The 25052-nt window shown below is 45.5% G+C and overlaps 1 protein-coding gene across 1 annotated transcript in view; it reads right to left on the bottom strand.

Annotated features, from left to right (window-relative positions):
- The window catches only part of ANP32B (acidic nuclear phosphoprotein 32 family member B), a 74436-nt gene that overhangs the window by 14593 nt on the left and 34791 nt on the right, over positions 1-25052 (bottom strand). The window contains exon 3 of the mRNA XM_082263539.1: positions 21781-21903. Coding sequence (XP_082119665.1) covers positions 21781-21903 — 123 coding nt within the window. The remainder of the gene's footprint in view (positions 1-21780; positions 21904-25052) is intronic.

Genomic DNA, 25052 nt, shown 5'->3' with positions numbered 1-25052 from the left:
TAATTGCAGATACAGGGCACTGGGCAGGTCAGGGTTAATGTGGTAACATCAATTACTCAGTGACAGTCAGTCAGTGTCAGTGTGGACTCGATCAGATTATAGTGACAGTCTCTCATAGTGAATCTTATATGTATGGGTGGTTCCTGCGCTATCCGAGGTCGTATATGTTTCCCTTCCTGCTGCTGCACCACAATACTGGTACCAGGAACCAGTCAATACAATAGTGCAATTTGGGTGGGTGGTGCGCTTCAGAAGTGGAAATGTAACTTATAAGGGTGTGGCTTAAAACATGGCTTAAAATGGTGAATATATAAAATAAAGACGTGTTCCTGTGATAAAATTGTGTATTCGTTAAATTATGCCGTGGTGATCAAACAAATTAAAATGTAAATAAACCATTACAATATATCTTCTATACAAAAAAAGTGCTGAGTACTTCAATTTCATAAAAAATCAGTAAATAAATAATCCGTTAATAAAGTATAAATATATAGATGGAGTTTCAAAACCAATTAAAGGTGCTTTGTGCTTTCTGAAATAAATAAATAAAGTGCACTGTTCAAGGTGTCCATTTATAAAAATCCAAAAATCAGGTACAATTCCCTTCAATAGCTTCAAAGAATAGTAAACGTGCTCTCATGCAAGAAATAAGGGTGTTGTGACTTGCTGCCTCCACCAGGTGTCACATCTAGGTGTTCTATATTCTCACCTCAATAAGGTGTATATTGCGCCTGTATGTAAAGCTTAGCCTCCGGGTAACATGTAGGCTTTTGCTAATTCCAGTCTCCTGTTTCGACCTCCGGGTGTTTTCCTGTCCTGTCCTTTCAGCTTTTGGGGTGTAATCTGTAATCTGGCTATCCCGGGCCGGGCTGCTCACACCTCCAACACAGTGTGTTTGTCAATGTTGGAGGTGTGAGCAGCCCGGCCCAGGATAGCCAGATTACAGATTACACCCCAAAAGCTGAAAGGACAGGACAGGAAAACACCCGGAGGTCGAAACAGGAGACTGGAATTAGCAAAAGCCTACATGTTACCCGGAGGCTAAGCTTTACATACAGGCGCAATATACACCTTATTGAGGTGAGAATATAGAACACCTAGATGTGACACCTGGTGGAGGCAGCAAGTCACAACACCCTTATTTCTTGCATGAGAGCACGTTTACTATTCTTTGAAGCTATTGAAGGGAATTGTACCTGATTTTTGGATTTTTATAAATGGACACCTTGAACAGTGCACTTTATTTATTTATTTCAGAAAGCACAAAGCACCTTTAATTGGTTTTGAAACTCCATCTATATATTTATACTTTATTAACGGATTATTTATTTACTGATTTTTTATGAAATTGAAGTACTCAGCACTTTTTTTGTATAGAAGATATATTGTAATGGTTTATTTACATTTTAATTTGTTTGATCACCACGGCATAATTTAACGAATACACAATTTTATCACAGGAACACGTCTTTATTTTATATATTCACCATTTTAAGCCATGTTTTAAGCCACACCCTTATAAGTTACATTTCCACTTCTGAAGCGCACCACCCACCCAAATTGCACTATAGTCTCTCATAGTGGTGGTAGTAGTAGTAGTAGGAGGCTGGAGGTTGACTAGTAGGAGCCGGGAAAGGAGCACAGCCGCATACATCCATTACTCACTCGTGCACTGCAGCCCGCCCCACACATTCAGTGAGTCTTACTCTCCTCCCTAGTTTTTTCAATGGCACATTCAGGAAGCCAATCACGCCGTGAGTAGCGGCACAGCGGAACCAATCAGGTGTGCAGGCACGCGTGATTGGTTCGCTGTGCAGCTAATCACGGAGTGATTGGCTTCCTGAATGTGCCATTGAAAAAACTAGGGAGGAGAGTAAGACTCAATGAATGTGTGGGGCGGGCTGCAGTGCACGAGTGAGTAATGGATGTATGCTCACCGCTGAAGTGTCCCGGCTTCACGGAAGTCTGAGTCCTCCTGTCCTCCTCCGAGTCCCTTCCCCCTGTAAATATCGTGACCTCGGCGATATGAATATCGCCTACGGCCACAGAACGATAGTCGATATCATATCGACTATCGTTCAGCCCTATTGTTCGGCACAAAATTATTCGGCCTTTTGACTTATTCGGCCGAATACCGAAAGTGCTATTTTTTCTATTTTCGGCCGCCGAATATTCGGTGCATCCCTAATGGAAGGCCCAGGAGGCACTGAGCGTCCAGGTAGACTGCGCCTTGACAGGGAAAGGAGGAATCTGACCCTTGATGGAATAGGCCTGAATCACCGTCTGTCTGATCCTTCTGGAAATGGTCGCAGAGGAAGCAGACAACCCTTTCCGATACCCATCCGTGAGCACAAATAGTAAAGCCCCGTACACACGTACCGATTGTCGGCCGTAAATATTCGGCCGCCGACCAATCGGCCGACTGTAGGCTTGTTAGTATGATGCTTCCGACAGCGCATTTTCGGCCGAACAGAATCTGTCGTGCAGACTTTAAAATATTTGTTGGCCGTCACCAGAACGGCCGATTGTTCGCCAGTCAGTACAGATTTCGGCCGACAGACAGCAGATTAACAAGATTGGGCATGCTCAGAAATGAAAAAAAAAGACAAGGAAAGTTAACCATCACATGACATCACTTCTGCAGTCGGCTGTTGTTGGCTGACAAAATTTGTGTGCAGTCTTTTGCAGTTTTTAACAGACACGACAGCCCTGGACAAAAGACGGCCGATCGTTCGGCCGACGATCAGTACGTGTGTACGGGGCTTTAGTCTGATTTCCTAAAAGACTCCGTAGCTGCCAGGTACACCCTAATCATCCGGACCACATCCAAAGCATGCAAAGCAATTTTCTTTGGATGAAGGTACTCTTCCCCCCTGTGAGAACCTTAATTATGTCATCCAGGGTAGCTCCAAAAAGGCAATCTCCATGAAAAAGAAGATCAGTCAAGGCCTTTTTAGAAGTCTGGTCCGCAGACCAGCATTAAAGTAAAAAAAATACGCTGAAGGACCACTGCTGAAAAAGAGAGCCTAGCGACTAGGGGAGCCGCATCCAAAGTGGCATCACAGATAAACTGCAACCCATGGACCAACTGGTCCGCCAGCTCAGCAAAGGCAGGGGGGAACTCCGGGTTACGGCGTAAAAGCTTAGCCCACTCGGTCAGAGTTTGACACCAGTGCAATGGTAAATACCAGCCTCAGTTTCGAACCAGCCGCAGTGTACATATTGCGGGCCACATCCTCCGTCTTCCTGTCAGCCGGGTCCTCAAAGGCCAAGGACTTTTCAACCGGAATCATGGTTGCCTTGTTCAATCTGGAGACCGGAGGGTCCACCACCGGTGGAACAGTCCACTTTTTAAGAAAGACTCCTCATAGGGGTACGGCATAGCAAATTGCTTAGGGACCACAAGGGGACGTTTTGGCCATTCCCACTCTTTAGCAACAATTCTGTCAAAATAGAAGGGGAAAGGAAACACCTTTGCCACTCTGCATGGCTTGTGAGTGCCAAAGAGAACTGGCGCCTCCGTCGCATCTTCAGCTGCGTCCTCCATTTTTAAGGTCTTACAGATAAAATTAGTGCATCCACCAGCACCTTTTCGTACGTGGCTACAGGAGTGGAGGAATCATTCACTATCCGAAGACTCAGGACGCGTGGTCGCAGACCCAGCAGACCACCTCCACCCAGGACACAAAGGACTCCAGGACCACCGTCAGTGCATCAATGGATGGTTGGGAGCCGGAGGGCCCAGCAGCCTCCCAGAATGGAACAGGTGGGAAAATGTGCTCCAAGGATTCCATGAGTCAATAGGGGGACCCCACAAAAAATGTGTTAAAAAAAAAAACACTGCTAAGGGACACCCCCAATGCTCCGGCATCACCACTCTGTCACCAGTAACGGAGCACTTAATCGATCCTCTGCAGAGAGGGAGAGGACCCCACCAGACTCACCACCCAGCAGAAATAGGCACCTGCAGCCACTAGGATAACCTGCCCTCCACGTGTGGAGATCAGGAAGTGAAAAGATCCAGGAGGTCAGCACGAAGGGATGAGGAGGGGCTCCCACCGGTCAAATCACCGCCCATAGGGCTCCACTGTCATGGCCACCGCTATTTTCAATGACAAACCACCACAAAATGGCCGCCAGACTACACAACATGGCCACCATGCATTGAGCACACAGGCTACAAGAAAATGGCAGCACTGCGAGGCTCCCAGAGACCCAGGAGGGATCCCTCAATTCCAGAAAACGGCACAGGAAGGAAGGGGGGCCACTGGCAGAAGCCCCCACCAGGTGCAGCCCCCCCCCACAGCCGATCACCCAGTTGCCGGTGGCACCCCCCCCCACCGCACCCTGCCCCCACCGCAGGAGATGGACCAGGCCACCCCACAGCCCGAGCGCAAGTGAAGGAGGGGATGGGGGGGGGGCGACATGGCCCACCGAGACTACCGAAACCCTGAGGTCCGACCATGCCATAGAGGGGCCCGCGTTCACACCAAAACCCTCCAGGGGAGGGGGGGGGGGGGGACAGTTACTTACCATGCCAGGAACCAGACAGGCACCGCTCCAGACAGAACCTCCTCACTATCGAAATGGAGGGGCTGACAGCCAGGAGGAACGCTGTGACTCGGGTTGAGACCCGGTCGTATGCCACCTTGCAAGGTATTTAACTCGCAGGCCAGCCCCCGACCGGTGGGGCTATGTCATGTTCGACCTAGCACGGAGCTGAGGTCTGCGCACACTCACTGGCCAGACTGGGGTGACCGCTGGATCTAGATTATCCAGCCCGTCGCCCAGTCCGGCAGTTGATTGTAGATCTCACAGAAGAAAAAAAAAAAATCTATGTAAAAAGAAAAAAATTCTAGGACCAGAGATCCCAGCAAGGAACTAGTTCCTTACTCCTGACTAAGCAGAAAAAAAAAAAAAAACTGAGTACCTATAGCAGAGAGGGAGCATACCCCCTGGGACTGCCTATAGGCATAGCCAGACTTTTTCTGCCTACTGTCCTACTCCTCTAGGGGGCAGTATAACCCAATGGTTAAGAAGATCAGAAGCTGTGTCCGTCAATGGACGAAAGAGAAATTATAGTTATTTGGGTTTTGCTACTGGAGGATGTATTTTTATGCTACTACTATTATAGAGGTCGAATTTTAGGGCCAAAACAGCTAATCGATTAATTGACAAGTAGTTGTTAACCATTTTCATATTTGATTAGTTGGTCAGCCAATTAGTTGGTCTGCATACATAGTGCATTATTTGTTTACATGTCAGAAGACAGTGCAGCACACATACGGCTCAGTACACCATCCATACATGTCAGTAAGTGCCTGAGAACTTGTGAATGTGTGAGGACCAATGCCTCATTGGACATGTAGTCCTGGGCAGGAAATAAGTGGTTCTAAAGGCAGAAGTTTTTTTTACCTTGCTATAGGAGCACTCTATACTTTACTTTGCAGCTTGCTATAGAGGCACTCTGAAGGCATGTCGTTTGAAAATTTAACTTGCTTTTAACATTCAGTTTTAAAACCAATGTAATTTCTGAACGAAAACCACATACACAGTCTGAAAATTTCTTTGACCAAGAAGTTTTCTATTCTGATCCTTCGAATTTTCCTGTCACTGTGGTCGAAAATGAATGTCGATTTGACCCCACTAACGATTAGAAAATCCAACAAACGTTCTTAAAATGGAAATTTTTTTGAAGTAAGACATTGTTTTTGTATGGCCAGCATAACTGACAGCAGGCGCAGGTAGCTTTATCAAGCCAACTACCTATGACAAGGTAGTCTGTCATACATACTATATATTACAGTTATGTCGTTTTTTTTTCTTTAAATAAAAAATGTGATCTCTGAGTCTGATGAGATTTACTAGATTCAACCACTAATAGTATATACAGTAGATCTTTTCTGTCTGTTATTCTCTATAGTTGGTTATTTATATTTACAACTGCATATAGAGATTTAAGAATAAATTGCCATTTTTTTTTTAAACTTTACATTTTAACTAAATTTTACATCACACTTTTTTTAGGGTTATTATCCGATTAAGCAAAATAATAAATTTGCAAACGAATCTATTATGAAAATAATTATTAGTTGCAGCCCTATAGAATTTTCCAAAGCAAAATGCTCAGAAGAGTGGTGGAATTACTTGATGCATGATCTCAGGGCAGGTATAAAGAATACAATTTTCTCAGGTTTGTCAAGACCTTCTGCAAAAAAGGGTTATGGTGTGAAATTATCCACTGAACGTGTAACTAATGTATTTGCAAAAAAAGGGTTATAAAAAAATAAAAAAACACCCATTTTATGGTTCCTGCATAGATCTGGGCCTTACACCACCTGGCAGAGCCACTGGCATGACACCAACAATCTTTTTTTGGCTATCTGTAAGAGGGACATTCTATAGACCACCAATATAAGAATGATGTGGTTTGAGCAGTGATTCCCCCTAAGACCTGAAAATGATTTTAAGACTCAGTTCACATATATGCGGTGCGGAAAATGCAGCGAATCCTGTGCGTTTCCCTCATTGCATTGAAATCGCACAGTGTTCATGCGAACTGCAGCAAGTGTCAATGTTAAAGTGATTGTTTAAGTCTCTTTTTTTAAATAAAATGTTCTACTTCCCTGCTCTGTGTAATGGTTTTGCACAGGGCAGCCCAGATCCTCCTCTTCTCAGGTCCCTGGCTGGAGCTCCTGGCCCCTCTCTCCTGTTGAGTTCCCCCACAGCAAGCAGCTTGCTGTGGGGGCACCCAAGCTGCAGCTCCCTGTGTCCATTCAGACACAGAGCCGCGGTTTGGCCCCCTCTCTCCTTATTGGCTGAGTTTGATTGACAGCAGTGAGAGCCAATTGTGCCGCTGCGGTGTCAGCCAATCAGGAGGAAGAGTCACGGATTACCGAGGCATTTGTGGACATAGTTGGATCAAGATGGGGCTCAGGTAAGTATTATGGGGGCTGCTGCACACAGAAGGCTTTTTATAAAAAAAAAAGAAATCGTCCTTTACAACCACTTTATGTTAATAACCACCCCAAAACGTTTCACTAAAGCTAGTTGCGACTTACAGAATTGGATTACATAGGTGTGAACACCCATACAATCCTATTTCAGTGAGGGGAGAAAAAAAAAAAACAACAGGTGCTGCACCTTTTTTGTGCATAGTCGATGCGATCTGAGCAGACAAAGGAATGGCTCAAATCGCACCACACAGACATTGTATGTGATTTGCCATACCGCATATATGTGAACTGTGTTAAAAATTTAGAAAAATATTGGACTAGTATTAGGCAACGATTTCTACATACCAAGTGTTACTCAAGTTCTTAAGCTATACCACACTTGAATGACACAATATAAAAAAAATCCACCATTAAATAACTTTATATAACTGTCCTCTAAGTACTTTGTTCCCCTATTAAGAACACTTACATCACAATTATATTTGAAGCCAACAGAAGACTGAAAATGTAAGTTCAGCATTCTAGGTTGTAAAAAACATTTGCCGTAGCTGCTCTCAGAAGCATGGAATTTTAAATACTGAAGCAAAAAAAAAAAAAAAAAAAAGAAGAAGAAGAAGAAGAAGAGCTGGTGGCCAAATAAATGCAACATTGTAAAATGGATTTTGTCAGGAAGCAAAAATAGTTTTCTGACAAATGTAAAATAAAAGTGGTAATTTTTGCTGGGCTGCTCTGCTGCAGTGGTAAAGTTATGGTTCAGTTACAGTGCCCTGAAGCTCAGGGGTCAAATGTCGGCTTCTAAAACGTTATCACACAGGTTTCAGTGTATGAATAAGTGACAGTCAGATTTTGCATTCTAAAGCACATTAGTTCACTGTTTGGTTCATGCCACTACAGGTTCATGAAACCCATCTTCAACCTTCCCTTTCAGCCACACAGTTGCATTTCACTAACTGACTTGCAGACACACTTACCTACTTCATATTGTAGAAACAAATTATTTTAACGGTTTACTCACTAGGGGGCAATATTGTAATATTGAAAAAAATCTTGCCACAAAAGCAATATTTTTAACCAGAAATAACAAAATAAATTTACTTAAAAAGAAAAAAAAAAAAAAAAAAACAGCATTCTGAAATTTAAAACATTTTGAGAGCGATTCAATAAAAGGCATTTGTGACATATTTTTTAGTTTTGTGAATGTAGTCGGAAGCCTTGCTCCAAATTCATAAAACCCGTCACATTTTCATAGCACCATCATGTGCAACAAATTCGGATTCAAACATGCATTTTAATTTGAAAAAAAAAAAAAAAAAAAAAAAAACCTTTTCTATGGCTGACGTAAATTGCAAACTGTGTCACACTACTGCAAGGCAGATTTCTAATGAGTGTCTATGACACGCTATGAATTTCATTGATGGCACTTTTATGTACAAGTGTTTTACACAAAGTGTTTGCACTTTAAAGTTTATTGGTAGAGCTGCAGTTTTATTAGTCGTTTCTGATATAAGTGGGGTGCTATCACTTTTGTAGTCTCAGCTGGCTGCAACTTTTAATAGGATTTTTGACTTACCTTGAGGCTACGTTCACATGTTAGTGTTGCGGACCGAGGCAGAATCACCGCAATTCTGCCCGCGATCCAGAAATCATTGCAAATCACGGGAAGCCTGTGCATTGCCATTGATTTGCAATGGCACCCCAAACGTTGTGCGATGTTGCCGCGATTTCCGCCTGCCGAATCGGGGTAACATCGCGCAAACAAAATTGCATGACGCCCAAAAAAGGTACAAGAGCTTCTTTGGGGTGTCATGCGACACGCGATTTTGTTTGCGCGATGTTACCGCAATTCGGCCGGCGGAAATCGTGGCAACATCGCACAGCGTTTGGGGTGCCATTGCAAATCAACGGCAACGCACAGGCGTCCCACGAATTGCAATGATTTCCGGATCGCGGGCAGAATCACGGGGATTCTGCCGCGGTCCGCTACGCTAACATGTGAACGTAGCCTAAAATCCATTTTTCTGATGTTCATTGACAGACACCGCTCCTTATCTTCTTGACAGTTGGTTATACTGCCCCCTACAGGAGTAGGGCACTATGCAGGAAAACAAAAAGGGGGTATACTTCCACTCCCAGCTATAGGCATTCCGTTTTGTTACAAGCAGTGTCAGAAGAAAACCAGCTCCACAGAGGAGTGGATACTGTGTCCATCAATGAACATCAGAGAAATGGATTTTACGGTAAGTCGAAAATCCCATTTTCTCTTTCATTGACGGACACAGCTCCTTATCTTCTTGACAGTTGGGATGTCCCAAAGCAGTGACAAGCATGAGGGGTGAGAACAGCAAGAAAAAATTCCCAAGGCTAAACCATAGCCAACCAGGTAACAGGAGCTCCAACCATAAACAACTGGAGCTCACCTGAAAAAAAATGAAACACAGGTCCTCTAAACAGTAGCCTGCAAAACCTTGCAGCTGAAGGAAGCATCCACAGGAGCCAATACATCCACCTTCAGGGAAAGGAGCAACCTGACCCTTATTTGAATAGGCCTGAATCACCATCTGTCTAATCTATCTGGAAATGGTCACAGCAGAAGCGGCCAACCCTTTGAGATCCATCCAGGAGTACAAATAGTGAGTGACTTCCGAAAAGACTCCGTAGCTGCCAGGTACACCCTGATTGCCCAAGGAACGCAAGACAATTTCCTTAGGATGTTTAGGCCTGGGACACAGGGAAGGCAACACAATGTCTTCATGCAAATGGAAATCAGAGACAACCTTTGGAAGGAATGACGGACAGGGATGAAGAACCATCTTATCTCTGTAAAGCCAAAGAAATGCCACTCTAGGTGAGTGACTGACTCTCAAACGTTGTGAACAGGAACCCAGGGTGCTGCAAAGCTCATCTGTGAGATTCAGAGACATACAAAAATCCAGGAATATTGCTGCACTTTTAACTTTATTGAAACATTAAAATCACATCACAGGTATGACAGGAGCATAAAAGGCAATGCGTTTTGAGGTTTGAGTAAGAGCTGACTTTTGCATGAAATGCGTTACCTTTTATGCTCCTGCCATACCTGTGATGTGATTTTAATACTTCAATAAAGTTACCAAGGGGTGCAGCAATACCCTGGATTTTTGCATGTCTCTGCAGCTTCCAGGTAGGGTGAACGAGAAGACAACGCCGCCAGCTCAGACAACCTGCGCGCAGCAGTAATAGCCACCAAAAAGTAGTTTTAGACAACGTAAGCAGGGGAACCTCACAAAGACTTTCAAAGGGAGGCTCCTGAAGAACAGACAGCACCAAATTGAGGTCCCATGGTGGCAATGGACACTGGAGGAGCCAAGTGTCAAACTCCCTGGATAAAGGTGCGCACCATGGAACGTGTGGCCATTGGACATTGAAATAAGACCGCGAAGGCCGAAACCTGGCCCTTGATGGTATTCAAGGTCAGGCGCTGCTCAACTCCCCATTGAAGAAAAGCCAATATCTGAACCACCGAAAAGGAGCGAGGGTGAACCCCAAGAGACTCACACCACGCAATGTATGTCTTCCAAGTACGATGGAAGATCTTCCTAGAAGGTAGATTTTCTAGCTTTTAACAGCGTAGGAATCACCGATTCAGACAAACCTCAATCATGCAGCACCTGGCTTTTAACAGCCAAGCTGTTAAAGCCAGCAACCGTAAAGCAGGATGGAAGATTGGTCCTTGGGACAACAGATTTTCTCTGAGAGGGAGTCTCCAAGGAGCATCGGCGACCACCTGTACCAGATCGGCATATCAAGACCGGCGAGGCTAGTCTGGAGCCACTAGAATGACCAGGAATCCCTTCTGCCTCGATCCTGCGCAGGAGTCTTGACAGAAGTTGGGGGGGGGGGGGGGATGTGTAAATCAGAGGATACTGACTCCAAGGAGCCACTAGGGCATCTGTGGCATTGGCTAGAGGGTCCCAAGACCATGCCACAATCCTCTGTACCTTCCTGTTGAGACGAGAGGCCAACAGGTCAACCTCAGGAGTACCCCAATGAAGGCATAACTGATGAAACCCCTCCGGATAAAACAACTATTCCCCCTGGTCCAACACCTGTCCGCTTGCCAATTTTTCACCCCTGGAATGTGTACAGTAGAGAGCTGGAACTAATCGTTCTGCCCACCTTAGAATACCGGCTACCTTCTAAACCACCAGGGCACTTCTTGTGCCCCCTTAGTGATTGACATATGCCATGGCTGTGGCATTGTCCGATTGAATGTGTACCGGACACCCCTGAAGGGGAACTGTCAAATGATCCAGACAAAGTCTGATCGCTCAGAGTTCCAGTACATTGATCATCAGTCTGGACTCTGGAAGAAAAGCTGGCATCCGTGGCGAGAACCGTCCAGGATAAAGGGGAGAAAGGATTTTCCCTGTCGAAGTGCTGGAGAACAAAGCCACCAGATCAGGGACCATCTTGCACCGCGGCTCAACAGGATCAAATTGTCTAGAGTCTGAGGATTCTTGTTCCATTTTGGCAGGATCTCTCTTTGCAGAGATCTCGTGTGAAATTGTGCAAAAGGTAGACACAATCAGGCCCAGCACCAGCATGCAAGCCTGGAAGGAAGACCATCTTCTGGACAACAAAAGCTAGGATTGCCTCCTACAATTTCTGGAGTTTTTCTTGAGGAAGAAACACTGTGGCTATGGCCAAGTCCAGAGTCAGACCCAGATAGTCCAGCCTCATGGACGGAACCAGAGCAGACTTCTGGAGGTTCAGAATCCAACCTAACTCCTTTACAGTTCGCAAAGTAATCTCCAAGTTGTCCATCAGAGCAGTCGGAGACGCCTCACGCAGAAGGAAGATCGTCCAGGTACCCCAGTACCATGATCCCCCGCTGACGCAACAATGCTAGTACCAGGGCCAACACTTTCGTGAAGACCCAAGGCGAGACCAAAAGGGTAACGCCACAAACTGATAATGCTCCTCGCCCACGACAAAGCAGAGGTCGCACTGGTGACCAGCACATATTGGAATAAGTGTTCTTGATGTTGATAGAAATTAGAAAATACCCCTGGATGTAGAGATGTCACTACTGTGCAAATGGACTATTCTGAACTACTGCACCCGCACAAAGCAGTTCAGCGCCTTGAGGTCCAGAATTGGACGTACCTTGCGTTCCTTCCTGGGAACTGTAAACCGGTTTGAGTAAAACCCCTAAAAACGTTCCCAAGTCGGAACCGGGACAATAACCCCTTGAAGTAACAATTCTTGCACCGCCCAAAAGAAACCCCACAAGCGCAGGTTGGAAGGGAAGAACCTTTCCAGAGGATAAGACCAAAACTCAATCTTGTATCCAGACTGAAAGTCTTTGTGAACCCACTGGTTCGCAGGTCTGGAGGAGCCTGCACAAGACTTGCCAGACCAGGTCCTCCTGGAAACTCCAGTGGAGGCTATGAAGGGCTTAGATCCCTTGTCTTGGGACCCTGAGGGACAAAAAGGTCTCTTATGAGCCAAGAAGAATGGCCCCCCATCTACGGCGGGGCTCCTTGCCCTTGGAAGCCTGCGGAAGAAGAGTACTCTTCCCCCTGTGAGGCCCTTGATGAGGTCATCAAAGGAAGCTCCAAACAGGTGATCCCCCCTCCCAAATAGGAGATCAGCTAAGGCCTTCTTCGAAGTCGGATCCGCAGACCAGCATTTCAGCAAAATAATACGCCGAAGGACCACTGCCGAGACAGAGTCTGGAAATCAAGGGAGCCGCATCCAAAGAGGCATCACAGACAAACTGTAGCCCCTGGACCATTGTACTGCCAGCTCCACAAAGGCAGGGAGAAGCTGTTCCCCCTCCAGGTCCCGGGGTAGAAGTTTAGCCCACTCATTCAGAGTTTGCGAAACCAGGGCAATAGTAAATACCAGCTCAAGTGCCAAACCAGCCACAGTGAACATATGGCGGGTCAGAGCCTCCGACCTCCTATTAACCGGATCTTTAAAGGCGGGGAACTGCTCAACTGAAAGTAAGGTGGCTTTTTTTTACCTGGAAAATCAATGAGTTCATTACAGGTGGGACCGTCCACTTTTTAAGCAAGGAATCCTCATAAGGATACCGCATCACAAAACACTTAGGAACAGCAAAAGTGCGTTTTGTACAACCCTACAGATTAGTAACAATATTATCAAAGTAAGCAGGGAAGGGAACACCCTACCCGCCTTGGAGGGCCTGTGGGTGCCAAAAAGGACAGGAGCCTCCGACACAGCATCAGCCGCATCCTTCATCTTTAGAGTTTCAGGCACTGACACAATCAGGGCATCCACCAGTGCCTTTTCATGAATGGCTAAAGGAGCCGAATCAGATACAGGATCTTAGGAGACAGATGAAGCAGGGGAAGGCAGGGGATGCTTTTTGCTAGCCCCTTTTCCCAGGACCAAATCCACCATGGACACTAAAGACTCCAGGTCCGCCGTCAGTGCAGTCAGGGATTGGTGAAACCCGGAGAGCCCTGCAGCTTCTGAGAGGTGTAAAACACTGCCAGAGGCACTCCCATTGCGCTGGCGGTACCACAGGGCCCAGCACAGAGCACTACCGCTGCTATAGCAGAGAGAGGGAGAGAAAATGGCACAAAGACTCATCACCACCGATCAGGCACTTACAGCACCAGCAAGTTAAAATATTATTGAGCGCACAATCCACACTAATAAAACAATAGCAGCTGAACACTAAAAGGTCAAATCAAAACCTCAAAAATAAATATATGAAAACTGTGCAGCACTTAACAAAATCTAATCATAAATTCATAAAATCACGGATATAAAATCACGTGATTAACATGCACCAAAAAACATATTAAACATAATATCGAGACCATCCCCGAGAGGGGCCCATGTCCACCCCAAAAACCTCCAGGGTTAGAGGGAGGGGACAGCTACTTACCATACCAGGAACAGGGTGGGCACCACTCCTGACAGACCACCGCTCTATCAGAATAGGGATGGCTGTCGGCCAGAAGGAACTCTGCGACTCAGACCCAGGCCAGGTCTTATGTGCCCTCGTGAGACATTTAACTCGCAGGCCAGCACTCGTCCAGTGGGGCTATGTCGCAGGCGGCCTAGCACGGAGCTGAGACTTGGGCAGGCTCGCTGGCCAGACCGGGGGGGGACCTTCTGGCTCTAGATTATCCAGTCCGTCGCCCAGTCCGGCAGTTAATAGTAGATTCTCACAGAAACAAAACAACAAAGCTAGGAAAAAAAAAATTCAATTTAAAACGGAAAAAAAATTGCCAGGACCAGAGATCCCAGCAAGGAACTAGGTCCTTACTCCTACCAGGGCAGAAAAAACTGACATCCTATAGCTGAGAGTGGGAATATACCCCCTGGGACTGCCCCATAGGCATAGTCAAGTTTTTTCCTGCCTAGTGTCCTACTCCTGTAGGGGGCAGTATAACCAACTGTCAAGAAGATAAGGAGCTGTGTCAGTCAATGAACGAAAGAATTATTTTTATTATTTATGTGGGGGGTGCACAAGTTGATGTTTTGCCATTAGGGTTGATATGGTGTGCATAACATGCAAAATGGGGGTGGGTAGACAGGAAAGCGACATCAGGCCATGTAAGCATGGCCAAATGGGAGAACGATTTAGGAAAGATTCAATAAAAAAAAAATAAAAAATAAATGTTAAATACATATACATCATTCTTAACAATTTTACTTTACCAAAATGACTAAGTAAATAAAAAAGATTGGAGCTCTTTGTCAATTTTTTTTACAGGCTGCATGATTTTAGGAAAAGGGTTTTTTTTTTTTTTGGATCTGTAAACTCTGCAGCCAAAATTTGAGCTTTATCTCCTTTTTTACCTGCCAAATTTTTTTTTTGTACTTTTAATGCTGTAATTTTTGCACACTACTCTAACCCTCTTGAGTTTGTTGCTCATATGCTGTGTGTGCACAGAGCATGCCTTCATGCACAGAGAGCTACTGTTCTCCATACATTTTATACTCTGCAAAGTCTTTCTTCCATCCCTGGTCTCCCTTCTTTTTTTCCCGCCCAAATATGCGTGGGCAAGAGGAATGACAGGACTGCAGACAACCACGTAAAACAAGCCCTTAGTTTTGAAATGCATTTTAGTAATAAAACACTACACTTCAGGATAGATTAATATATTTGGGATTAGTATTCAGAGTAAGCACAGTAGGGTATCTTCCAAGTGAAATATTCAGAACTTCTGGATTGGGCATGCTTTCAGTTGTTAGGGGGATATCAATCCCCTGTTGCTAAGGATGATATTCTAAAAAGCACTTACATAACCAGGGACCTATAAAACAAACCCTTACCTTCTTTAAATTTGGATATTATACAAACTTATAATTGCATACTGATCGACTATTTGCTTTTCTTGATAATCACCATATTTTAACTAGCTATAAGGAAATCTCTAAACAGAACATAATAATGTATGTATGTGGCAATTGAAGAGATTTGAAAGTAAATATGACAAAAAGTGTCACTAAACCCATATTTGAAAAACAAAAAAAAAAAAAAACCACTATCAAATGGTGCATTACATACTTTTCATATTCAGCTAAAGAATTTGCAGCTGTGGTCGCAACTATGCACATGCTCATTTTTCTGTGGGTTTCTATGCTGAGCATTTTCTCCCCATCACATCTGAGCAGCCCATCCCTGTGACTATAAGAGTCACACGTGTGTGTATATACAGTGGTAAAAAATGACAGCCCACTACCACCATCCTCCTCCATGCCCACTAACCAGCCAAACACAACGGGGGCAGGATATTGCATGTAGATTAATGGTGGCTTCACCTCCCTCTTTTTCCAAGACAGGCTGGAGGGGTGGGATACAAACTATGACTGTCAGAAATCCACCCACATGATGTTATTGCTAAAAAAAAAAAATACATTTTTGATTTCAAAAATATATTTGTAGGGCAATTTAAAACAGTTTGATAGTAATAATTTTTACTCTGTATTCCAAAGGTTGGTTTTTTTGTGTTTTGTTTGAACATGTGACCAGCAGCAGAGGACTAAAAGCTCCTCCTGCTTGTTTCCCTGCAGACAGGCTGGGAAAGATCTGGGTCATGTGAAAGTTGTATATTGATTAGATTTGTCTTACCGTAAAATCCTTTTCGCCGAAGTGAATTGATGGACACAGCTCCTGATATTCATACCTATTGGGTTATACTTCCCCCCTACAGAAGTAGGACACTAGGCAGAAAATTAATTCTGGCTACACCCATGGGTAGTCCCAGGGGGTACACTCCCTCTCTCTGCTATAGCCACTCAGTTTTGTTACAAGCTGTGTCAGGAGAATTATAACTTCACAGAGGGGTGGGTACTGTGTCCGTCAATGAACATCAGAGAAATGAATTTTACAGTAAGTCAAAAATCCCATTTTCTTTTTCGTTCATTGACAGACACAGCGCCCGATCTTCTTAACCATTGGGATGTCCCAAAGCAGTGTTAAACATGAGGGGTGGGAACAACAAAAAAATTCCCCAAGGCTAAACAACAGGATTCCAAACTTGCAAAATTAGCAAGATAAACAGAACAAAACAACCAAATAAAATATAGCCCTGTTACATTGTGCGCTCGGTAGATGCCATCCAGGTGTAGCTGCAGGGACAGAATGCAATATTTTGTGGTTTATTGCTGGCTTTCCATATATATTTTAGATTAGATGTTTATCCTGACTTAGCTGAACTGTATTCAGGCTCCATATATAAGAAGAGCTAGGTCGGAGCATTCTATTATCTAAAGGGCTTCCTGCGTTCAAGGACCCGTCTCCACTCGCATCACTTCCGGTTATGATGGAGATTTTACTTCTGGGTCCTGGAACGCAGGAAGTGCCCAGGATGGCGGAACCGGCGATCCACACATACATTAGAGTTGGGCCCTTTAGATCATAGTATGCTCCGACCTAGCTCTTCTTATATATGGAGCCTGAATACAGTTCAGCTAAGTCAGGATAAACATCTAATCTAAAATATATATTGGAAAGCCAGCAATAAACCACGGAATATTGCATTCTGTCCCTGCAGCTACACCTGGATGGCATTCTACTGAGCGCACAATGTAACAGGGCTATATTTTATTTGGTTCTGTTTTGTTCCATCTTGCTAATTTTGCAAGTTTGGAATGTTTTTGTTATGGAGGTCACAATATTAATGTTTTTTATGATACTGTTATTTATTTGTTGTGACCCGCCCATCAATGGGTAGAGCATATGTGGTTTATCAAGTGACCTCTTTAGAATGCAAAAAGCCCCACCACGCACACCTCCAACCAGCTTTGATGAAGGGGGGACATCCTGAAACGCGTAAGCGGTTCTTTAGAGGTCCACATCCCACCACGGCCTGCACCAGCAGAGGATGCTCAGTGGAGATTCTTGGTGGTCCTTTATTGCATATGTTTGCCCGTGTTTCACATTTGTTTTGTGAGTATAATGTGTATATCATTTAATTTTAATAAATTGTTTTAAAGATAATGCGCTAGGCTTTTGTGCCCTCTGTCCGATCCTTTTCTTGAGACTGTTGGGGTTACCACGACCTGTTGAGAGTGACAGCACAGCCGGGACGTCTATTAAACCTGAATCGCATTCTCAGGATACCCACCCTAAGGCAACCCCTCAGGCGCAGGAGTCATTTCTTCTTTGCCCTAATGGAATAGGCCTGAACCCACGTCTGTCGAAACCATCAGGAAATGGTCACAGAGGAAGCGGACAACCCTTTTCAAGGTCAATCCATGAGCACAAAGAGTCTGACTTCCTGAAAGACTCCCTAGCTGCCAGGTACCCCCTAACTGCCCGGACCACATCCAAGACATGCAAGGCCATTTCCTTCAGATGTTTAGGCCTGGGACACAGGGAAGGCAACACAAGGTCTTCATTCAAATGAAAATCAGAGACAACCTTTGGAAGGAACGACAGACCGGGGCGAAGAACCACCTTATCCCTGTGAATCACCAGGTAAGGTGAATGACAGGATCCTGCGTAGAAGTCTTTGCAGAAGTTTGAGAGGAGGGAAAGCGTTATTAAGACGATACTGACCCCACGGAACTACCAGTGAGTCTGTGGAGTCAGCCAGAGGATCCCTTGACCAAGCCACAAACCTCTGCACCATTCTGTTGAGCCGAGACGCCAACAGATCCACCTGGAGGGTGCCCAACTGGAGACACAGCTGATGAAACACCTCCGAATGAAGGGACCACTTCCGGTCGTCCCAACGCCTGCTGAGATAATTCGCCTGCCAATTTTCCACCCCGGGAACGTGTACGGCGGAGAGGGCTAAAACAAACTGTTCTGCCCACCTTAGAATGCCGGCTACCTCCAGAGCCGCCAGGACAATTCTTACTTCCCCTTGATGATTGACATATGTCCGATTGAATGGGCACTGGACAACCCTGAAGACGAAGACACAGTCTGATCGCTCGGAGTTCCAAGACATTGATGGGTAGTCTGGACTCTTCCAGCGTCCAGATCCCCTGAGCAGAAGGCTCGACAAGGACACCTCCCCAGCCGGACACCAGATCCCCTGGAGCAGAAGGCTTGCCAAGGACACCTCCCCAGCCGCACAGGCTGGCATCTGTGGTGACCACTGTCCAATACAAGGGAGGAAGGATTTTCCCAGCCGAAGGGCCGGAGAATGAAGCCACCATATCAGGGACTCCTTCGTACCCGACTCAGCTGGATCGGATTGCCCAGAGACTGCGGAGTCTTGTCCCATGTGGTCATAGTTTCCCTTTGCAGGGACCTCGTATGGAACTGTGCAAATGGAACTGCCTCAGAAAAGGTAGACACCATCAGGCCCATGCCCGGAGGGATGACCATTTGTTGGACAGCAGGAGGCGTATTGCAGCCTGCAATTTCTGGAGTTTGTCCAGAGGAAGGAGCGTTCTTGCTAAGGCTGAGCCCAGAGTCAGGCCCAGAAAGTCCAGCTTTGTGGACGGAACCAGAGCAGACCTCTGGAAATTCAGAATGCCGCCAAACTCCCGCAGAGTTCGTATTATGATCTCCAGGTTATCCACCAGAGCAGAGGGAGACTGCTCGCAGAAGGAGATTGTCCAAGTAGCCCAGTACCACGATCCCTACGACGAGGTTCCTTGCCCTTAGTAGCCTGCGGAAGAAAGAGGCATCACAGAAAAACTGCAGCCCCCTGGACCAGCTGGTCCACCAGCTCGGCAAAGGCAGGGGGGAGCTGTTGCCCCTCATGGTCACAGGGTAAGTGGTTAGCCCACTCAGTCAGAGTTTGCAACACTAGGACAATGGTAAATACCGGCCTCATTGCCGAACCAGCCAGAGTGTACATATGGCGTGCCACAGCCTCTGCCGCCCGGTCAGCCGGATCCTTATAGGCCGGGTACTCTTCTGCCGGAATCATGGTTGCCTTGTTTAATCTGGGAACGGAGGGTCAACCACCAGTGGTACAGTTCACGTCTTAAGAAGAGACTCCTCAAAGGGGTAACCCCTAGTAAAGCGCTTTGGGACCCCACAGGGACTCTTTAGTGACAATGCTGTCCAAATAGGCAGGGAAAGGAAACACCTTTGCCGCTCTGGATGGCTTGTGAGAGCCAAAGGGTACTTGAGCCTCTGTCGCAGCTTCAGCTGCGTCCTCCATCTTCAGGGTCTCATGCACAGCTACAATCAGTGCATCCACCAGCACGTTTTTGTGCACGATCGCAGAAGTGGAGCAATCATCCTCACTATCAGAGGATGCGTGGTTGCAGACCCAGCAGGGTGACCCACGTCAGCGGCGGCCAAATCAGATTCAGGATCTGATGCTACCAATGAGGCAGGGGGTGCTTTTTGCTAGCCCGTAGCCGGCAAGCCCCCTCCACCCGGGAAACAAGGGACTCCAGAAACATTGTTAATGCATGGACGGATGGTTGGGAACCGGAGGGCCCCACAGCCTCAGAGAGGGGAAATGTGCTCCAAAAACACCATGAGTCACCAGGGGGACCCCGCAAAAAACACAACCTGGTCGCCAGGCACAAAGGACCAAGCGATCCTCAGCAGAGAGGGAGAGGACCCCACCAGACTCACCAACCACAGAGACAATCACCTACAGCCACCAGGATAATCTGAACTACAAGTGCGGCGATCAGGAGGTAAAACGATCCAAGAGTCAGCACCAGGGGATGAGAAGGGGCTCCGGGCATCAAAAACAACACCCACAGGGATCAACTGTCATGGCCGCCGCTATTTTCAATGGCTAACCACAAGAAAATGGCTGCCAGACTATACAAAATTGGCCACGTGTATAGAAACACAGGCTGAAACAAAATGGTTGCCCCACGAGGCTTACAGGGACCCAGGAGGGAGACCAGGCCTCAAGGACAGATCCAGGCAGGAAAGGGGGCCCTGGCAGGAGCCGCCACAAGGTAAAAACCCCCCTCCGAACAATTGATCATCCAGTCGCCGCCGGCGCACCCCCTGGCCCCCATCGCCAGTTAGCGCCCTGCCCCAACCCAGGAAAGTGGCCAGACCACCAAAATAGCCCCAGCATTGAGGGAGGCAGGATGAGGGACTTGGCGGGGGGGGGGGGGGGGGGTGTTGCGGGAAGGAGGGGAACCCAGGGGTCCGACCATCCCAAGGAGGGGCCCACATCCACCCCAAAACCCTCCAGTGGGAGAGGGGGGTCTGCTACTCACCATACCAGGAACCAGACGGGCACCGCTCCAGACAGAACCCCTTTCTATCAAAATGGGGGGCTGTCAGCCAGGAGGAACGCTGCGACTTGGGCCCAGACCCAGTCGAATGAGACCTCACGAGGCGTTTAACTTGTAGGTCAGCCCCTGTCCCAATGGGGCTATGTCGCGGGCAACCTAGTGCGGAGCTGAGGACTGTGCGCGATCGATGGCCAGACTGGGGTGACCATTGGATCTAGATTATCCAGCCCATTGCCCAGTCCGGCAGTTGATTGTAGATCTCACTGGAACAAATCCAGGAGAAAAAAAAATTCTATCTAAAACTTTTTTGCCAGGGCCAAAAATCCCAGCAAGGAAATAGGTCCTTACTTCTGACTAGGCAGAAAAAAAGCTATAGCAGAGAGGGGGGGGGGGGGGGGGGAGTATACCTCCTGGGAATGCCCCTGGGTGTAGCCAGAATTATTTTCTGCCTAGTGTCCTACTCGTGTAGGTGGCAGTATAACCCAATGGTTATGAATATCAGGAGCTGTGTCCGTCAAACGAAAAAGAAAAGAGAAAAGGGTTGTTTTATTTTTTAAATAGTTACAGTGCCATACATACAGAAATAGAAGGGACAATGTAAATTAAAATGTGTACTTAGTATCACTTTAAGGCCCCATGCACACTGGGTGTTTAGCCTTGATGCACAAGGCTCCAGCATTCAATCAAGAGGCACAGGCTGCCGTTAGCCTCTATTGCTTCTATAAGGTGCTGAAATCTGCTGCAGCTGGATGGGGCAGCAAGCAGTATTAACGTTTAGAGCAGTATGCACCCAGAAAAGAATGCCCAGATTGCAGACTTCTTGGATTCTAGGAATTCGTCCCTGGACGCATACTGTCCTAAATGTTAGTACTACTTTATGCTTTGTGAACTGAAGCAGCTTACAGCCTCTCAGAGTTTGACAGTGCGCCTGTGCCTTCTGCCTACACCTAAATGCTGGTCTCTCATGCACTGGGGCTAAACATCCAGTGTGCATGAGGCCTTGTAACTGTAATACATTATAAATTAATCAAAAATATGTCCTCTTAGGGCATTCACTTCTTTTAACTACATGATAAAGAAACACCACAATAATAATAGGAAAGGCACTATAGTTCAGCATGTTTCCATCACAAGTGCTATAAATTATACAGAGCTCTAGACCAAATACACTACTTACCAAAGGTTCCAAGGTGCTAATATCTTTTAATTTATTTCCACTGAGATTTAGATGTGTGAGGTTTGGGAGCTTCTCTGCTAGTACATCTAGACCGCCAGAAATCCTGTTGTCACTTAGTTCAAGCTAAAACACAGGAATGAGAAAGCAAAAAGAATTGTCATTTGTAAAAGGTGACCATTAAAAACTGTAAAGATTGCATCAAGAATATTACTTTAAACACTTCACGCCTAAGGGTAAAACAAATCCTAATGCCCAAGCACAATTTTGCAACTTTGACATGTGTTAGTAAAACCGTACATATCATCACAACTACTTTGTGCATCCAGGTGGATTATACCTTGTTTTTTTTTTTCCAAGACAAATTGGGCTTTATTTAGTGGTAAATGGTAATGGATATATTCTGATTTTTTCAAAGGAAAACTGGCCCAAAATAGTAAAAATTTTTACATTTAGCTGTATATATTTCTTGCTACTACCATAACCTTTCGCTAAAAAACAACCCAAAATAAATTCTGTGCCTGACAATTGCAGCAATACCGCATACGTGTACGTTAGTTGTTGTTTGTACCTGTAGTAAAGTCCAGAAACACATTTTTCTTTTTTATCCTACCTAAGGCTGCATTCACATGTCAGCTTATAATCGCGGGCAGAACCGCCGCGGTTCCGCCCGCGATTCAGAGATTTATTGCAAATCGCGGGACGCCTAGCGTTGCCCGTTGATTTGCAATAGCCCCCCAAACACCGAGCGATGTTGCCGCGATTTACGCCCGCCGAATCGCGGCAACATCGCGCAAACAAAATCGCGGGACGCAATACGCTCCAAAGAAGCTCTTGTACTTTTTTGGAGCGTATTGCGTCCCGCGATTTTGTTTGCGCGATGTTGCCGCGATTCGGCGGGCGTAAATCGCGGCAACATCGCTCGGCGTTTGGGGGGCTATTGCAAATCAACGGGCAACGCTAGGCGTCCCGCGATTTGCAATAAATCTCCGAATCGCGGGCGGAACCGCGGCGGTTCTGCCCGCGATTATAAGCTGACATGTAAATGCAGCCTAAAACACAGACACCAATTAAAAAAAATAAATAAATCCTGTCCAAAAATATTGACCCTAACCTTTGACAGTGACCAAAAACACTAAGGCTCCGTTCACATGTAGGCGTTTTGGGGCGTTTTTGGGGAGTTTTTCTGCTCTAGGATCAGCTCTCAAAACGCCCAACAAGACAAATCCTATTCATTTCAATGGCCCCTGTTCACATCTGAGCGTTTTGACGCTGTAAGCAAAACGCCCAACGCTCAAAAAAGTACATGAGCTTCTTTTTGGGCAGATTACAGGCGTTTTCCATTGGTTTCTATTCAATCTAAAAACGCCTGCACAAAAAACGCCTGTAAAATCGCGGTAAAAATCGCGGCAAAAAACGTGCAAAAACGCTACGCTCAGGTGTGAATGTAGCCTAATGCTGACACTGGCCTTGATCCAGGTATTTTACTATTTTTTTTTTTTTATACACTTATTTTCCTCGCTCTGCAAGGAACGAGTGAGATACGATGTAGCTCTCTTCTCCATTCACAGAAAAAGAAAACATGAGGATGGGCTTCACTGTGACTGATAACTGGTTGTCAAATCAGAGGCTATCACAGCGATCAGGTGACCCAGAATCGGAAGTTCCGGATCCTGATTGTTAGTATGGGGCCCAGGGCTCTTGGTGAAACCCCAGATTCTGTGCTGGGGGCGTGCTCTCAGCACAAAGGGAGACAAGCAAATATTCGGCCCCACGGAAAAAAGCCCAGTCTAATGGGGGGGTTGCATATTCGGGGTGAGGTTGGCATCAAGGGGTTTTTAAGTAATGATGCAAATATATGCATTTGACCCTGTCAAACCATGATGGGCAATAGTCAATTTCTACCATTTGGCTCAATACACTTTTTTGTACTCTGGGCACCTAAGCAAGTTACAAACATACACTGAAATGCTTTGTTATGGAGTGTGTGTTCACAAGCCCTGAAACCTCTTCTGAGCTAGCAGGTATTTTTTTATTCATATATTCTATGACACACATTCACAATATTTATAAGTTTATCTGCATGTACAGTGCAGTCAATACCGTGTAAAAAGAGGAACATTTATCATCTTTCTTACATAGCAAGGCAGTGCAAAAAAAGGAGGAAAATTTTATGGCAGATTACCCATACTACTGCAGCTCAATGCATACATTTCTGATGCTCATAAATGCACTACACAAAATAAAACATACCCCTGACTACTTCTTAGAATCTAACAGGTATTAATCTATTGATAAATCTAGCACAGGTGTCTGGTGAACAGTCTCAGGCAGGTAGCTGAAATTGAAGGTACTATGATCTATGAGAAAAAAAAAAAAAATAATCACATAAAAGACGAGATCATTCCTCATATTCGTTGGTTTGATTATATTATGTTGGAACCTCTTGAGAAGTTTAGGAAGCGGATTAACAGAGCCATAGAAAATATGATGTTGCCAGGTTATGGTATGTAGGCACCAGGAACTGGAAGGTGGAATACCGGGCCTCTATACGGAGGACGGAGATCACCTTTCGGAAATAGGACAAGACATCCTAAATAAAGATTTGCAGACATGCACAGAGATGGTTGCAGATTGTGAAGTTTTTTTTAGACAGGGTGGCTGTTGGTTTACAACCCCCCTGTCTATCTAGGGACAGTCCTTGATAAATTTATAAAGGAACAACAGTGGAGTGGTTTTTATTTATGTTTGATCGAGTTATGGATTTGTTAAAAATCGCTTGTTGATCTATAGTATTTTTTTTTTATAAAAAATATATATATTGGCTGTGGCCTATCTTAAAAAAAATGAGTGGTGTAGAATTTCTTGGGTGTCTGAGAATTTGCTAAATGCAATCCCACATTGAGAATCTACACAGAATTCTTGTTTGTCCCTTCCATGCCCCTCTCCGTCAGTACCGGGGTCACATTAGATGAGTGGGGGAGAGAAACTGAAGAAGAGGAACACTGGAACAAAGTTTAATCTGAGATAAGAAGCAGGCGCAAATCATTTTCCAAAAAGTTTGTGTGAAAAAGAAAGCCCTTCCCGACAAATGTGCCAAGAAAAAAAAAAAAAAAAAAAAGAAAAAAAATCTTTGATCAACATCTGTAGTATATTTCTGATACTACTATAGTATGCTCAAAACAAAAATAATCAGAGCTATATACAGAAGTAGAGATGCACCGAAATTTTGGCAGCCGAAAAATAATCTGTCGATACAAGCACACGATTTTGTC

Source organism: Pelophylax lessonae, assembly GCF_965119305.1.
Source record: "Pelophylax lessonae genome assembly, chromosome: 1".
Classification (NCBI taxonomy): domain Eukaryota; kingdom Metazoa; phylum Chordata; class Amphibia; order Anura; family Ranidae; genus Pelophylax; species Pelophylax lessonae.
This window is presented reverse-complemented; position numbering and strand designations above follow the sequence as displayed.